The sequence below is a fragment of the Carcharhinus amblyrhynchos genome, chromosome 11 (assembly GCF_965287045.1).
Source record: "Carcharhinus amblyrhynchos chromosome 11, sCarAmb.v2.hapA, whole genome shotgun sequence".
Lineage (NCBI taxonomy): Eukaryota > Metazoa > Chordata > Chondrichthyes > Carcharhiniformes > Carcharhinidae > Carcharhinus > Carcharhinus amblyrhynchos.
Window position 1 is genome coordinate 62,064,883 of NC_137334.1, and position 18,034 is coordinate 62,082,916.

Below are 18,034 nucleotides of genomic sequence, written 5' to 3' on the forward strand. Positions count from 1 at the left end.
AAGAAAACAAAAGATCAAATGCCTGGGCAAAGAAGACAGCAGCTCCTGAAAGTCCAGACATAGTCCAATGCAAAAAGTAAATGGAAGTTGCTCCAAAGTCAGTCTACATTCTGAAATCAACTGACTGTAAGTTTTCCTTGAAGTCCATCTGAAAACTAGGGCATAAGTCATTAACTGTTTTGCAGACCAGTGCGAGAGACAAACCGTATGCCCAGTGTGCTATTTCAAGGGCTCCACCATTTATCCTTTTCCATTGACCCATTGATTTTTTTTAACCTTTTGGCAAAGATTGACTGTTTTTTTTTAGTTTTGTTGATGCATGGGAGTTAGGGGTATTTAGAAAGAATAATTATGCGCTAATAAGCTTTATTCTACCTGACAAGTCTATTTTATAATAAACCAATGATTTTGTCATTTATTGAAGAAGCCTGGGCATTGAGCGGTCATCCTAAAACTAACAGGTAAAGTACCTGCTGGCTAGCTGGCACATTCGCTAGCTGGAAAAATCACTTAAATATATGTTGTGGCTTGTGGAGTAGTGCAACAAAAGACAGACAGTGCACTCCTCCCAAGCTGTTGTAACATATAAATTTGCAAAGGTAGGTCAGGCCAGATGAACTTGGCGAAAAGGGGTGGTTGAAGAATGTCCATATTATTTATATGAACTTCCAGAAGGCATTTGGCAAAGTTACTCATAGGAGACTATTAGCTAAATCATAGAATCCCTACAGTGCAGAAGGAGGCCATTCACCCCATCAAGTCTGCACCAATTATAATCCCACCCAGGCCCTATTCCTGTAACCCCACACATTTACCCTGTTAATTCCCTGACATTAGAGTCAATTTATGGCCAATCAACCTAACTTGCACATCTTTGGACTGTGGGAGGAAACCAGAGCACCTGGAAGAAACCCACATAGACAGAGAGAGTATGTGCAAACTCCACACAGACAGTAACCCAAGGCCAGCATTGAACCCCCAGGTACCTGGTGCTTTGAGACAGCACTGCTAACCACTGTGCCACCATGCCACTAAAGTTGAAGCTGCATGAATTGAAGGCAAATTAATAACCTAGTTATGAAATTGACTGGGTGACAGGAGACAGAAAGGAGGAATAGTGGTTAGGTACTCTAATTAGTAGTTAAGTGACTAGTGGTGTTCTGCAAAGAACCATGTTGGAAGCTCAACTATTCACTGTATGTATTAATCACTTCAATCTGGCATATTAAGCCACATATCCAAATTTACTGGTGACACAGATAGCCAACATTGTAAACAGTGCAGTGCACAAAACTGGAAAGATGTTAAAGGATTAAATGAATGGACAAAACTGTGGCAAATTATTTCAATGTAGGTAAATGTAAGGTCATCCACTTTGGACCTAAATAAAAGAGGGTTGAATAGAGTACTTTCTAAGTATTCTGAAAAACTAGAAACAGTGGAGGTCCAAAATAGTTTAAGAGAACAGGTAAAGGATATTAAGGTGTCATGAACAGGTACAAAAAAAATCAGAAAATGCTCATGGGATACAGGCCTTTACATCTAGAGGATAAAAATAAAAGGGCACAGTGCGCTTTAGTTACAAAAGTTCTGGTTGCTTCGCACCTGGGAGTACTTTGAGCAGTTCTGGATACTACATCTTAGGAAAGATTTATTGGCCATGGAGGAAGTACAGCACTGATTTATCAGAATGATAGCTGGACTCAAAAATCTTAAAATACAAGGAGAGAGCACACAATTTAGGGTTGTACTCGCTGGAAGTTAGGGGGTTAAGACGAGATTTGATTCAAGCTTTCAGAACGTTACGGTTGATAGAGAGGAATTATTTCTGCTGGCTGCCTCATAGTCCTAGACGCCCCAAAGTGTAAACATTAGAGTGAAGCCTTTCAGGAGTAAAATTAATAAACACTTCTCCATACAAAGGGTGGTTGGAGTTCAGAACTCTCTTGGTAAACAGTGATTAAGACCAGATCAATTGTTAAATCTTAGATTTGTATAATAGATTTTTATCAACCAAAGGTATTAAGCGATACAGAACAAAAGTGGCGTGAAATCTCAGACCAACCATGACCTTACTGAATGACAGAACAGGCTTGAGAGACTAACTGACCTATCCCTGAACGTACGTCCTCCTGAAAACTTACCATTTGTCTTTTTGTTTACTTTTCTGAGGTTCATATAATCTACAAACTTTGACATTATACCCTGTACATCCAAGTTCAGGACATTAATGCCCTAGAAAAGAGCAATGATCTTAATTTCAGCATGCGGGAAACACCACAGCATAGTTACCTCCAGTTTGAAAAATAGCCAACCTTCACCACAACTCTTTGCTTTCTGTTCCTAGCTAATTTTGTTTCCATGCTGCCACTGTCTCTTCAACTCCACAGGCTTTCATTTTCCATAACAACCTGTTACATGATACTTTATCAATTGTATTTTAGAACTCCATGTACACAACATCCACCGTAATACTTCCATCAACTCTCTCTGTTACTTTAAAGAACTTGATCAGATTACACAAACACGACACATTGTGGCTCAGTGATATCACTCTTGCTCGTGAGTTAGAAGTTTGAGGACTTGAACACAAAAATCTAAACTGACTTTTCAATGTCGTACTGAGGGAGTGCTGCCCTTTAGAAGTGCCTTCTTTCAGATGAGACTTAAAATTAGACCTCCTCGGCTAGACCCGAAAGATCCAGTAACACTATTTCAAAGAAGAGCAAGGGCATCATCTCTGGTATTTTGGCCAATATTTATTTCTCAATCCACAACATAGAAACAGATTATCTAGTTATTAACATATTATTATTTATGAGGATTTGTTCCATAGAATCCCTACAGTACATAAAGAGACCATTCGGCCCATCGAGTCTGCAACGACCACAATCTCACCCAGCCCCTATCCCTGTACTCCATGTATTTACCCTGCTAATCCTTCCAACAATAAGTGGCAATTTAGCATGGCCAATCACCTTTGGACTGTGGGAGGAAACTGGAGCACACAGGGTAAACCCATGCAGACACAGGGAGAGTGTACAAACTCCAGACAGGCAGTGATCCAAGCTAGGAATCAAACCCAGGTCCCTGGTGCTGTAAGACAGCAGTGCTAACCACTGTGCCACCTGCTGCCCCAATTTTTTAGAATGATTCCAACACTGACATTCAGTTCCACTGACTGACAGGGAATGAATCCCACCCCCACACACAGTAACCAACATTGACGCCACAGAATCTCCACAGTGCAGAAGGAGGCCATTTGGTACAATTGTTTGCAATGTAGCTGCAGTGTTTCCTAAATTACTACAATGGCTACACTTCAAAAGTACTTAGATGGTTGTAGATGCTTTGAGACAATGAAAGGCACTATATAAATACAAGTCCTTTTTCTCTAACAAATCTGTGCTGACTTCCACTGATCAGTCCAACTTTTCTAAATGTCAATTAATTTTGTCCTGAATTATTGTCTCAAACTTTTCCCACGTGTGACATTAGGTTGACTGACCTGTGGTTACTGGATTTATTACTCTTCCCCCGCTTTGAAGAGGACAGTAACACGTGCATTCCTACAGTCCGTAGGTACCACCCCCACGAGGAGGATTTTTGAGGCAGAGTGTCTGCAATTTCCACCTTTTCTTCCTGCCCCCAGTAAACTTCCATCTCATTTAAACTGGGTGCCCTTTCTACTTTGAGAACTGTCACCCTCTAAGTGCCTCTTCATTTATCTGTCTTCCCCTAGAATCCCTACAGTGCAGAAGGAAGCCATTTGGCCCATTGAGTCCACACTGATCACAATCCCACTCAGGCCCTATTCCCGTAACCTCACATATTTACCCTGCTAATCCCCTAACACAAGGGTCAATTTAGTACGGGCAATCAACCCTACACGCACATCTTTGGACTTTATCCTTTCCAATATTGCTGCTGACTCCTTTGCTGATACTTTGGCAATATTCTCTTTTCTTGTGAAGGTAGATGCAAAGCACTCTTTCATACCTCAGCCATGCAATCTGCCATCACAAGATATCTCCTTCTGATCCTTAATTGGACCCACCTTTTTTTAATTATTACTTTTTTACTACTGGTTATAAAAGACTTTTGAACTTCCGCATGGTGACACTGTGGTTTGTGCTGCTGCCTCAGACATCTGGGACCCGGGCTCGATTCCCAGCATGGTCACCGTCTATGCAGAGTCTGCACATTCTCCAAGTGCTTCGGTTTCCTCCCACAGTCCAAAAGATGTGCTCGTTAGATGTGCCACGCAAAGTTCTCCCTCAGTGTACCTGAGTAGGCGCTGGAGTGAGGCGACTAGGGAATTTTCACAATAACTTCATTGCAATGTTAATACAAGCCAACTTGTGACGCTAAATTAACTAAACTTTTACATTAGCCATCATTCTGCCTTCTCTTTGTCCCTTTTAGTATCTGTTTACATCTTGAGTGCATTTCTTATATTCATTATAAACCTTCCAATAACCTGTTTTACTGCTGCTGATTGAAGGATAAATGTTACCCAGGATAGTGGGAAAATACTTCTTCAAACAGACATGGAATCTTTAACTTTAACCGAACAGACAGACACACAGGGACAGCCGTCTCATCTCAAAAGTGGGTACTTCTTTAATGCTGCACTGAAGTGTCAGTACAGATTATACGCTCAAATCCAGACTTAAGCCCACAGCCTTTAGTCAAGAAGCAAGAGGTCTATCACCTGAACCAAGCTGACTTAGATAAGGGAACGTTAACGGCACAAGTAATGCTGCAAGCGGTTTAGTCTCAAGGGGGCAGCCACAGTTATATTGCCTGCTTGCAAACTTGAAAGCAGACATCTGTACGTTTGGATTCAAAAGCAACCAGGTCATCAGTCTCTGGCTGCCAATCAAAATTGTAACCTTTATCCAACCTGAAGGTTATTTTTTCACGCCGCCCCCTCCTCCGCCAATATCCACTTAGCGTGGTGAAAACATTAATACAAAAGCAAACTTTCTGAAAATCTAATATAAAAACAGAAGATACTAGAAATACTCAGCACTTTCTCTCTCTACAGATGCTGTCAGATCTGCTGAGTATTCCTAGCATTTTCTACTTTTATTTGGCAAAAATATTTCAACTCTTCACATGACTAACCTGCAGGAAAGGAACTCCTCTGGTAGGCTGCCTGCTGGAGCTGGAGAATATGAAAGCATTCATTCAAACAGTTCATTGTCGCCATCGTGGTGGCTTTGAGCATAAGCAGATCTTGGTCCAGTGCGGATATTTGTTCTCCAAAGGGTGGAAGTCCTTCTATGGTTCGTACTAGATCTTTGTGTTGTCCTTCAGCCTGGTTCATCTTCTGCTCAAAGTAAAATATTGTTGAATAGTACAGTGCCGATGTGTGTTTTTGTCAAAAAGAATAAACAAACATTTCCTCTGTAATTGCAGCAGCAGTACACCTTAGAAAAAGATGAGGGCCATTTGGGATACTGGAATAGTTTAATTGGGTGGCAAGTAGTATTTCAAAAATAAATTATTGATTCATTATAATTTTTTTCTTCACAACGGTACATAAAACACAAAAAAATTAAGATAAAAGATTAGTTACAGCATACAGTATGTGAAATGTGATTAAACCAAGCTCGATATACATTGAGCATAACCTCTCCAGTTTACATAACAATCCCTCATTTAACATTCCGAAGAAAGTGTTTCTAAAAAAGTGGTATGCTCAATGAGAAAATACTGAATGAAAATCACTCCCATTCGAAAACCTGTTATAAGGCTGGATTAGGTTACTGACCTGTAATTTTTATGTACAAAACTTATCTACCTGCATTGAACCTAAATGACCCAAAAGTCCTCTTACTAACTCTTAATAACTTGAGAACTCTCAATACTCTGACTCAAAATTTACTAATTCTCAACAACGTACTCTTTCAATTTATCTCCTACTGGCTGTTTTCAGCCTCCAGCTCACCATCTCTCTTGACTCACCACTTCCACGCCTGTCCTTCCCATTTACCAACTCTCCCACTCTCTGGCTCCCTTCTGCTCACCATTTCTTCCGTTCGCCACTTCTCTCCCTCACCCTCCTACTTGCTGCTTCCTTCCTCCATTTTCCTGCTCGCCACTTCCTTCCCTGACCCTCTAGCTTGTCGCTTCCTTCCCTCACCCTCCTACTCGCCGCTTTCCTCCCCAAGCCCCTCATTTTTACTTCCCTCCCCCACCCTCCTGCTCAGTGCTTCCCTCCCTGACTCTCCTGCTTGCTCCTTCCCTTCCCAACCCTTTCACCACCTGCTTCCCTCCCCGACCCTTTTGCTCATTGCTTCTCTCCCCAACCCTCATCACTGCTTCCCACCCCAACCCTCCTGCTTGCTGCTTCCTTCCCCAATCCTCTCACGTGCTGCTTCCCTCCCACTTACCAATACTCCCTCTCAACTTGCTTCTTCCCTTTCCCAAAACCATAGGAGAGGGGCTCCCAGAGAGGGCAAGCAAGCAATGGACATGAGGGCTGTGAGTGGGAAAACTGGTTGGGAAACGGTGAATAGAAGCAGCATGCTTGAGGGAAGAGGTGACCAGGAGTGGTAGCGAGCTTGATGCTTGTGAGAGAAGTAATGAGGGAAGAATCAGCAAATAGAAGGGTAAGGTGGGAAGCCACAAGGAGAGATAACAAGTAAAAGGGTTAGGGAGGGAGCATGAGCAGGAGAAGCAGCGAGTAGGTGGGTTGGCGAGCAGGTGAGAGGTGGCAAGCGAAAGGATTGAGGAGGACTGGCGAGTGGGTGAAAGGCAGCAACAAGCAGGGGGGTGTGGAGCAGCTCACTGTCTGTGTGGTGAATATCACTGAATTACAGTCAAAGCCATCAAAAGCAACAAGTGGTCTAACATGAGGATTTCAATCCAAAATTCAAGAGAAAATATTGTTCAGTGGAACACAGGATTCTGTTATTCCATATAAGATCATAGAAAAGCAATAGTACAGAAGGCAGTACATTTGGCCTCATATCTGTGATAGCTCTGTGAAGAGCAATTCCCCTAGAGTTCCTGCCTCACCTTCTTATAACCCTGCACATTGCTCCTTTCCAGATAATAATCCAACAACCTCCTGGATAGCTTGATTGTACTGCCTCCATCACACTCTCAGGCAGTACATTCCACACCCTAATAACTTGCTGCATTTTTTAACATTTAATTTTACATAGCACCTTGGCAGAATGGTGAAATCAGTAAACACAACTTGCCCTTGTGAGGAATGTAAAATGAAATCTAATCTATGGAAATAATATTTGTGAACGAGTGCTTATTCTATGAAACATGCTTCTGAGAGACACAATGGAAGCAGCTAGTATTGATTTATTCAAAAGTAAATGAATATTTTGGGATACAGTATGTGAGTATTTTGAGATATGACACGAGGTAGGTGTAGCATGCTTGAGAGGAGCAGATGACTTTGGATCCATGGGTTTTACTCCAGTGGATCTTTTTCCTTCAAACATGTCTATCTGTTGAAAACTAATTGATCGAGATTGATTGTTCGGATGAATCAAAAACCCCATTACTTCCAATCAGGGGATGGTAAAAGACAAAATGGATGGACCTTAATTTTTTTTCTCCTCTAACACTTCCTGTGTCCTAAAAATATTAAAGCAGGAGGTTTATCTTTTTCAGCTGTTGACATAACACTTCAACTTTTTATCTTAAAATAAATGGGATTATGAATAAAGATTTTTTTGAAGTTTGCCTTCCAGTCCAATGATTGAAGGGAGATTTGGTCTTTAAACACTTTTGCAGAATTAAATACTCAGTACGGAAACACAAATTGAACTTGTGTCAATGACAATGTTTTGTTAAAAATTCTGATTGGTCTTAAAGGGAACTGAATAAATAATTGGATTTTCAAAAATACAGAACTACGGGGAAAGAGCAAGGGAGTAGGATTCAAGTGCAACCCACAGCCTTCCTGAGTCAGGGGTTAGGGGTTCAAATCCCACGCCAGAGATTTGAACAAAAAATCTCGGCTGCCACTCCAATGCAGTACTAAAGGAGTGCTGCATTACCTAAGGCGCTATTTTTCAGATGGAACATTAAATTGAAACTCTGGTCGTTTCCTCAATTGGATGCATAAAACACCTCACGGTACTATTTCAAAGAACACCGGGAGAGTTATTCCCAGTGTCTTGGTCAATATGTATCCTTCAATCAACATCTCTAAAAATTGATCGTCTGCTCTTTATCATATTGCTGTTTGTGGAAACTTACTGTGCACAGATTTGGCTGTCAGTTTTCCTACATTTGAACAGTGACTGCACTTCAACAATATTTTACTCTCTGTAAAGCATTTTGGAAGATCCTGAGTTTGTGAAAGACTCTATACAAAGCACAGATTTTCTGTTGTTTTCCTAATCAGATAGCTCCATCAAAGAGCACAGAATGAGCAGACCAAACAACCGCCTTCCAACTTCCCTTCCCAGTCCTCATGTTAGATGATACTGCTCTTTTTTTCCTTTACATATCCTATTGTCACTCACCCCTCCAATAAAAACTGTTGACCCAGTCCTTGCCAATTACTACCCTACATAGGTCTTTCCCTTTTCTCTGCGAAATTTTGCTGTTACTTCATGACTCTTATGTTTATCTTTCCTGGAATTCTGTTTTTGAATTGCTCCAATCAAGCTTCCTGCCTCAGCTCCAGCACCAAAATGGCTGTTACGAAAATTGCAAATGATATCCTACACGATTGTGACAAAGTAACTATCATCCCTTATCATTCTCAGTTGGTCTGCAACCTTTGATATAGTTGTCCACACCATCCTGGATCCACACCTCTTGTCTATCATTAATTTGGGAGGGATTACATTTGCCTGGTTCCATTTTTCCTATCTAATCATAGCCACAGAATCACTTACCATTCTCTTCCCACTCCATCGGCAAGGTGGCCCTAAGGATTTATCCTCAGCCCTCTCCTATTTATCATCTCCAAGCTCTCAGAGACATCTTCTGAAAACAAAGTGTACTGATGACACCCAGTTCTACCTCATCATCACCATTCTTGACTCATCCACTGTTGCTAAATTATCAGACTCCTTGTCTGATATCCAATACTGGACAAACAGAAATATCCTCCTATTAAATATTGGGAAGACCAAAGTTATTGTCTTTAACCCATATTCATCCCCTGTTACAAATTCAGTTTCCTAGCTAGCAAGTCACCTCTCTGGCAATGGTCTGTGACCAGACTTTCTGCAATCCTGGTGTCATATTTGACCTCAAAATGAATTTCCGAGTAATAGATCTGCACCTTCATCGAGACCACCATTATAACAACACTTGGCTTTGACCCTGCCTCAGCCACTCAGCTGCTGAAACCATCAGGTATCCTTTCGTTACCTTTAGATTTAACTATTCCAACATACTCCACGCTGGCTTTCCACATTCCTTTGAATTCATTCAAAATTCTGCTGCCAGTATCCTTACTCACACAAAGAGCCATTCAGCTAACATCCTTGCGTTTGCTAACCTATTTTGGCTCCCAGTCAAGCAACATCTTGATTTTAAAATTCTGCCCCTCATTTTCAAGTACCTCCATGGCCTCACCGTTCCTGTCTCAATTTCCTCAGCACAATAACCTTCTGAGAGATCTGCATTGACCTAATTCTGACCTCGCGAGCATCCCCAATTTTAACTGCTCCATCATTGAGTGGCTGTACATTCAGATGTCTAACCCCTAACTGCTGGAATTCTTTCCATAAACTTCTCCACCTCGCTCAATTTTTCTTCTTCAAAACCCTTAAGTGAGACTCCTTAAAATCCAGCCTTTTGACCAAGTTTTTGTCCGTCAGTCCAAATATCACCCTACGTGGTCCAATGGCAAGTTTTGTTTTGTAAGTTTTCTGTGAAGCTTTATTGTGAGAAGTTTCATTACACTAAAGCCAATATAAATACAATTTTTCATTGCTATCTCTATGATTCTATTCCTTTGACTGAAACCTCATTCTTATCGAGCCTACAAATTTAAATTTGGAACCTTTGGTTATGTAACCTAAGCTTGGAAAACATTCTGATACAAAAGCAAACACTGGAAATCTGAAACAGAAACAGGAAATGCTGGAAATATTCAGCAAGTCAGACAGCATCCCTTGCTCCCACTCTGACTTTGGTCAACAATAGTGTTCAATGAATTCAAGACAAGCTTAAGGACCATTGCCTTATCTTTCAACTCTGCACTCTACAGCCTTGAAATGTCCAGGATTAAATTTTTAAACTGCCATTGATTTTCCAGATAAAGGAAAACAAACAAACAGTATAGAGCAAATAAGACATAGGAGTAGAATTAGGCCGCTCGGCCCATCGAGTTTCTCTGCCATTCAATCATGGCTGATATTTTTCTCATTCTCCTGCCTTTTCCCCATAACCCCTGATCCCCTCATTAATCAAGAACCTATCTATCTCTGTCTTAAAGACACTCAATGACCTGGCCTCCACAGCCTTCTGCAGCAAGAAGCTCTACAGATTCACCACTCTCTGGCTGAGGTAATTCATCCTCATCTCTATTTAAAGGATTGTCACTTTAGCTTGAGGTTGTGCCCTCTGGTTCTAGTTTTTCCTACTAGTGGAAACATCCTCTCCATGTCCATTCTATCCAGGCTTCACAGTATCCTGTAGGTTTCAATATGATCCCCCTCTCATCTTTCTAAACTCCGAGGACAGACCCAGAATCTTCAACCATTCTTCATACAACAAACTCTTCATTCCAGGGATCATTCTTGTGAACCTCCTCCGGACCTTTTCCAAGGCCACCACATCCTTCCTTAAATATGGGGCCCAAAACTGCTCACAATACTCCAAATGGGATCTGACCAGAGTGTTATACAGTCTCAGAAGTACATCCCACTCTTGTATTGTAATATGTAATACCAACCTCTCGAACATCCACCAAGTAATCTGGCTGCAAGGTGTGAGATCGCTTTGACAGCCCTAGTCCCTTGTGATGAGTTACACCAAAGAAAGCAGCAGCATTCTGGCTTGCTCTTCTCTGCACACCTGGAGAATTGCTTCCCTGAGAAGCCAGGGAAAAACTTCGAGACTTCAAGGGTGGATTATTCTATAAATTAGGATTCAAGAAAGACATAAATTTATGGTAGACGGACTAATATCATGCTTTAAAAATACTAGGAAAAAGGGATCACAAAATAGAATATTAGTTGGACTTGTTGCATAAAGAATCTTGGTTCAAGCAGGTTTAACTAAGTCCTGAAATCATATTTGTTGTTAATTACGAACAATTGAAATTTACTGATTAGTCATGATACATGTTAAACTATAATGTTTGAATGGTTTTAAAAACTATGCACTTGACATTATTATAACCTTGCTCAACTTATTATAGTGCAAAGCAAATTAATTTGCTATTTACCATTCACTGTTAATTAATATAAAAAGTGCAAAAATCAAGATTCAGGGGTCAACACAGCACATCTCACCTTCCCAATGGCTTCGGTATGGTGCTGAGTACAGATCTGGAGCCTACTGACCCAGTGTTGACGTTCTTTTGCATCAGTGGCTAGAAAATAAATCTAGGTTTCAAATGGAGTAAGCAAAGTTAAGTCATCTCCCAAAACAATTTCCAGTTACCTGGCAAAATAATCCAAATGTCATGGAAATTATGAATCAACATTAAAATGAAAACAGTGCCCTATATTTCTATCAAAATGAGACAATGCAATCAAGATGCTGCTCAAGATTGCACGAAAGCTTATGTTCTCAGGATGTTCTGAAACAATTCACAATTAATTACTTAGGTACAGTGTAAGGAAAACATGGCAGAGAATTTGCACACAGCAAGCTCAATCAGCAAATGAGACAAATGAACAATTTTTAGTTTGGTGGCAATGGCTAGAGAGGTATGTAGGCTGGGGTGGCATGGTGGCACAGTGGTTAGTATCGCTGCCTCATAGTGCCAGGGACCCAGGTTCGATTCATGGCTTGGGTCACTGCCTGTGTGGAGTTTGCACATTCTCTCTGTATCTGTGTGGATTTCCTCCCGGTGCTCTGGATTCCTCCCATACTCCAAAGATATGCAAGTTAGGTGAATTGGCCATGCTAAGTTCTCCCTCAGCATATCCAAACAGGTGCCAGAGAGTGACAGCTAGGGGATTTTTCACAGTAACTTCATTGAAATGTGAATGCAAGCCTACTTGCAACTAACAAATATAAGAACATAAGAACACAAGAACATAAGAAATAGGAGCAGGAGTAGGCCATCCAGCCCTTCGAGCCTGCCCCACCATTCAATAAGATCATGGCTGATCTGTCGTGGCTCAGTTCCACATTCCCGCCCTCTCCCCATAACCCTTAATCCCCTCTCTTATCAAAAATCCATCAACCCGCGTCTTAAAAATATTTAGCGAGGCAGCCTCCACCACCTCAACGGGCGGAGAATTCCAGAGATTCACCACCCTTTGAGTGAAGAAGTTCCTTCTCAACTCCATTCTAAACCACACCCCCCCCCCCCCCCCCCCCCTTTATCTTGAGGCTGTGCCCCCTAGTCCTACTGTCCTTTCTGAGCGGGAAGAGTCTCTCCACCTCTATCCTATCCATCCCATTCATCATCTTATATGTCTCAATGAGATCTCCCCTCATTCTTCTAAACTCTAACGAGTACAAGCCTAGTTTATTCAGCCTCTCCTCATAGCTCAACCCCCTCAACTCCGGTATCAGCCTAGTAAACCTCCTCTGCACTCCCTCCAAGGCCAAAATATCCTTGCGTAAGTGCGGCGACCAAAACTGCACACAGTACTCCAGCTGCGGCCTCACCAATGCTCTATACAGCCGCAACAAGACCTCCCTACTTTTATATTCAATCCCCCTCGCTATGAAGGCCAGCATCCCATTAGCCTTCCTGACCACCTGCTGCAGCTGCAGGCTGGGTTTTTGCGACTCATGCACAAGGACCCCAAGGTCCCTCTGCACCGTCGCCTGCTGCAGTTTTTCGCCACGTAAGTAATAGTCCTTCCTATATAAACTAAATAAACTTTAATAAAATAGACCAGGACGTTGGAAGAACTCTCCAAGCCCTTTTTAAACAATGCCTTTTATGTGCCATCAAAAGTGCATTGCACTTTTGGTTTCCTCTGTTGCCATCAAAGCATTAGCCTGGATTGTATGCTTAATATAATCTAGGTTATGCTATCACCTGAGTCAAGTTAACATCAAAGTAATTTATGCAATACAGAAGGCAATATGTAATCTGGGACTTGTCACTTTAAGTGATGGTTGTGTTTCTGAAAATTACCACTTTGAGTGAAACCCCTTGAAGTGAAATATGGATTTCCAGATGAATCAATGTAAGAACCAGAATTAGATTCCTGAGGACAATTTGTGCCCAACAAAAATCAATGTAAAAATTGAAACACTACCATACAGTCTGGAATACTGTACAGTAAGTGATTTTAAAATTGCTGCCTTACCTGCAGGCTTTTTTCTTGTTTTAAACATCAAATTTATAACAAGTTCCTCAAACACAAGTACTGTACAGTTTACAGCATGCCCCACAGTAAAGAATTACTTTACAACAGAAGTTCTTCAGTTCATAATGTAGACAGCAAAGACATTTAAAAATCAAGTGTACAGTACAGTATTGTACATTATTGCATATTACAGTGAAGGTATTTTTTCAAAAAATATAGTTCTCAACTAGAGGGTACAGTAAAAATGTTTAAAAATTAAGTTTAGCTTAGTATGGAGGGGGGTGGTGGGACCTGAAAATGCTACAAAGACAAAAAGCAATGTTCTTCCAATGTATAGTAAGGTCAAATGGCACTGACGCATGGCACAGCAAACTCAGAATCACAGGGTTTGGCTGCTTGATGTCATCATCACACTGCTCATACCTGTTAAAACTGCATTTTAAATGGAACCCATGCATAAATAATAAAGCCCTTTAAAATGGGACACTTAAAACAGGGATTTCCTCTACTGATAAATATGAAGTATTACATACAAGTCTAAACATGTCCTAAATATATAATAAATGGAATTGAATTAACATAGAGAAACAATAAAAAAAAGAGACCCAGGAATTGTATAGGATTTAGCACAGAAAATGCTGGAAATACTCAGCAGCAGATTGGCAGTTTGTAGGGGGAAAAGTGGGCTTAACGTTTCAGGCTATTGACCTTTCACCAGAGCCAGAAAAGGCTGTACGTGTTGAGAAACAAGGTGGGGATGAAAGAAAGAACCAATAGAATGGAAGATAGAAACATATGAACTTTGAAAAGACTAGGTCATTCAGCCCTGCAACCCTGCTGCACCATTTAATAAAAGCATGATTGGTCTGATAATAACCTCAAATCTGCATTCCACTTACCCCTGATAACCTATCACCACTGCCCCCCACCCCCACCCTTTGTTTATTAAGAATCTATCCGTCGCAGCCTTAAAAACGTTCAGATTCTGCTTCCGCCACTTTTTCAGGAAGAGTTCTAAAGACTCTGAGTGAAAACATTTGCCTCATCTTAGTCTCTATGGACCACCCATTATTTTTAAATAATAGCCCTAGTTCTAAAGTCTTCTACAAGACAAAACATGCTCCTCACATTTACCCTGTCAAGACCCTCAGGATCTTATATATTTCAATCAGGAATGATTAATTGAACGCACAGTGGTTACAATCTCCTACTGTTGAGCATGGTGCTGAGTCTGGAATACTGTTACATGCCTTATCAAAAGATGAGATTCTGTCTCTCAAGCTTCTATGTAACTTCATTGGAATGTAGGAGGCCACAGTCAAAATGGACATTAACATGGCAAGCAATCAGAAGTTCAGGGTCAAGCTTGATCAATTTTAATCACCAATGTGGCAAAAATCAAATGCAAATTTAATGAAGATAGCCTGCATAAGCTTAGTTTGCAATTTCTTCTGTTTAGAAGGTTGAGGGATAATATAATTAAGGCCTTTAAATTGATAAAGGAAATCAATAACATAGATATAGAGAACCTATTTTTTGGAAGAACCCAGAACAAGGGAGCATAAATCATAACATCAAGGAAGCCCATTTGAGTGTGAAATCAGGAAGCACAATTTCAAACCAAGTTAATAGAATTCTGGAACTGAGCTTGCTATCTTCAAAAAACTTTGGATGCTCAATTGAAACTTCAAGACTAAAATTTGTAGTGTTTTGTAATGCATGTCAAAAAGGATATGGAATACAGCCAAATAAACAGAGGTCAGGTACAGTTCAGCTATGAGCTAACTGAATAGTGGCACAGGTTTGAAACATTGGATGGTCTACTATTCCAATGTGCAATAAAGTGACTATTTTGCCATAATACATCAATTGCTGAGCAAAATATGAATGATAATTAGTGTAAAATGCAATGTATAAGTTGACCTGCCTTATAAGATAACCCCATTTTACCGACCCCAAAAACTATCTTTTCGAATATACCGCTGTATAAGCTGACCCACCCCCCCATTTTTCAGCTACAACATGCTACATGCACATTAGTAATCAGCCCCAATTTAATCACACTACAAATGCATGTTTTACTTACTGTACCTTGTAACTGGATGCAAGGGATCAAACAGGTGATATCAATTGGATTGCAAAGGTGACAGGAGTTTTATATCCACTCTTTGCGCAGGATGTGGCCGACATTTTAAAAAAGGCGACCACCCACACTGCTGGCTCACTTTTATGTTCGGCATGTAATATGATCTCCCTTTTAGAGTGAATTTGCAAGGCTTCAAAGGTTGGCTTATGTGTTGATATCTTAAATAACTGCTCCACAGGAACAGTGATAGTTACTAACTTGACAATGAACCTATTTACATTTCAAAATACGTCGTCTCCAGGGACGTTTCATTTGGTTGGTACAAAACAGGCAAGCTGCTTTCCATGAAGGCACAACTTTCATTGTGTGTGTAACATGCTTAAACAATAATTTAAAGCAAGAGATACAAAGAACAAGGAACATGGACAAAAGAGTCCCATTTTCTCCTCCCTGATACAAAAAGGCAACCAATATTGGGAAATGCAGTCATCTAACACCCTAAAATTTGCATCATTGTGCAGGACAATGGCTTTTGGAGAGATGGGTTGGGTGGGAGGCATGATCCAGTCCAGGATGCTTACTCCTCTGCCAAGCACAGTGCCACAAACTTTAATCTCAACAGCACAAATCAATAGGCATCAAAATATTGCACCACCCCCAGTATTTTACCTCTTAGTTTATATTGCTCTCCAATGGCTGCATTGACTGTAAATGTGTGAGAATCTTCATCACTTGGTGAGATGACAGCCCCTGCTAACTGCAAAGTGCCTCTTGGCTTCTGGTTTCTGGATTGCTCATTAACAAAATATTCTAGCAGTCCAGCTTCATTATTTAAAACAAAGAATCTGGTAAATGGAAAAAAGATAATCACTATAAAGAACTAAAATAATTTTCTAGCTACTATATGAAGACCACACACACAGTATTGAGGGAAGGAACGAAAAAGAAACCTGTATTCATACAGATTCTGACCTGTCCTCAGGACATCCCAAGCATCAAAAACTAACAAATAACTTTAAATTTCCAGACAAGCTCATTCAACATGTGCAGCAAGATTCCAAAAATAGGAAAGTATGTGGATTTATTTATTTAGATTGATATGGAAGACGACTTCTTCACAAAATCCATTTTTTACATGCAGCTGAACCAGCACACAGGATCACTCTCGACCATCTTATCCAACAGACAGAAAGTCTGACAATGCAAAACTCTCAGTCTGCACTGCTCATCAGGTTTTCTTTTTATTTTATTCATTCACAGAATGTGCGTTGTTGTCTAGACCAGCATTTATTGTACAAGTCCTAATAGGTAGTAAGTTCCAGGGTTTGACCCAGTGACACTGAAGGAACAGTAATATAGTTCCAAGTCAGGATGTCGAGTGGCGTGGAGGTGAATTTGAAGGTGGTGGGTTTCCCATGCATCTGTTGCTCCTGTCCTTTTAGGGCTGGAGGTTGCAGATTTGCAAGTTACTGTCGAAGGAGTCTGAGTTTTGCAGTGCATCTTGTAGACGGTACACAATGCTGCCACTGTGTCAGTGGTGGAGGAGTGAACATTTTTTAATGTGGTGGATTGGGTGCAAATTAAACAGGCTGTTTTGTCCTGGATTGTGTTGAGCTTCTTGAATGTTGTTGGAGCTGCACTCATCCAGGCAAGGTAAGAATATTCTATCACGCTTCTGACTTGTACCTTGTAGATTGTGGACACGCTTTGGGCAGACAAGAGGTAAACTATTCGCCACAGAATTCCCAACCTCTGACCTGCTCCTGTAGCCACATTATTTACATGGCTGTTCCAGTTCAATTTCTAGTCAATGGTAACCTCATTATATGTCAAAAGGAGATAATTAAATATTCTCTTGTTGGAGAGTATTACTGTGCGTTACACATCAGCCTAAGCCTGAATATTGTCCAAGTATTTCTGTATCTGGACATGGACTGCTTCAGTATTAATGGAGTCACAAATGGTACAGAACATTATGCAATCATCAGCGAACATCCCCACCCTAACTTATTGTGGATGCAAGGTCACAGATGAAGCAACTGAAGATGGTTAGGCCTAGATTACATACATAAATTCTGGACAGGGCATTCAACTTAGAACTAAGACACAAGAGCAAAGTGACATGATTGGATGCAATTTTAAGGATGAATTAAAAAATCCAATACTTTTAACAGTGTAAAAAGTGTGATTTTTCCTATAAGGTACTGGAACAAACACTACATAAATTAAGTGGCAGTATTAACATTTAATTAGTTTCCTGTGAGCTAAGTAAATTGCAAGTCTAGTAGCTGCACCAACTATTTCTGAAATTAGATATTCCAACATACTGAAATATTCAAATGTTGGATAAGTGAAATTTTAAAATAGTTTTTCCAAGCTAAATGTGCATTCAACAATAATTAGTAGATGTCATAGATCAAAGCTACCACTTGCAGGCATAAACAATATATACCAAGGCAGTAACATTTCTAATTCAAATTTACTGTTGAGCATCATCATGTAGTTG

The 18,034-nt window shown here is 40.5% G+C and overlaps 1 protein-coding gene across 3 annotated transcripts in view; it reads right to left on the reverse strand.

The window, feature by feature from the left end:
• Positions 1-18,034, reverse strand: part of osbpl11 (oxysterol binding protein-like 11) — a 100,092-nt gene that overhangs the window by 53,897 nt on the left and 28,161 nt on the right. For all 3 annotated transcript variants that reach the window (XM_080199245.1, XM_080199243.1, XM_080199244.1), the window contains 4 exons: positions 16,198-16,373; positions 11,457-11,536; positions 10,895-11,077; positions 5,131-5,335 (listed from right to left, as the gene is read on the reverse strand). In XM_080199245.1, coding sequence (XP_080055371.1) covers positions 5,131-5,335; positions 10,895-11,077; positions 11,457-11,536; positions 16,198-16,373 — 644 coding nt within the window. The remainder of the gene's footprint in view (positions 1-5,130; positions 5,336-10,894; positions 11,078-11,456; positions 11,537-16,197; positions 16,374-18,034) is intronic.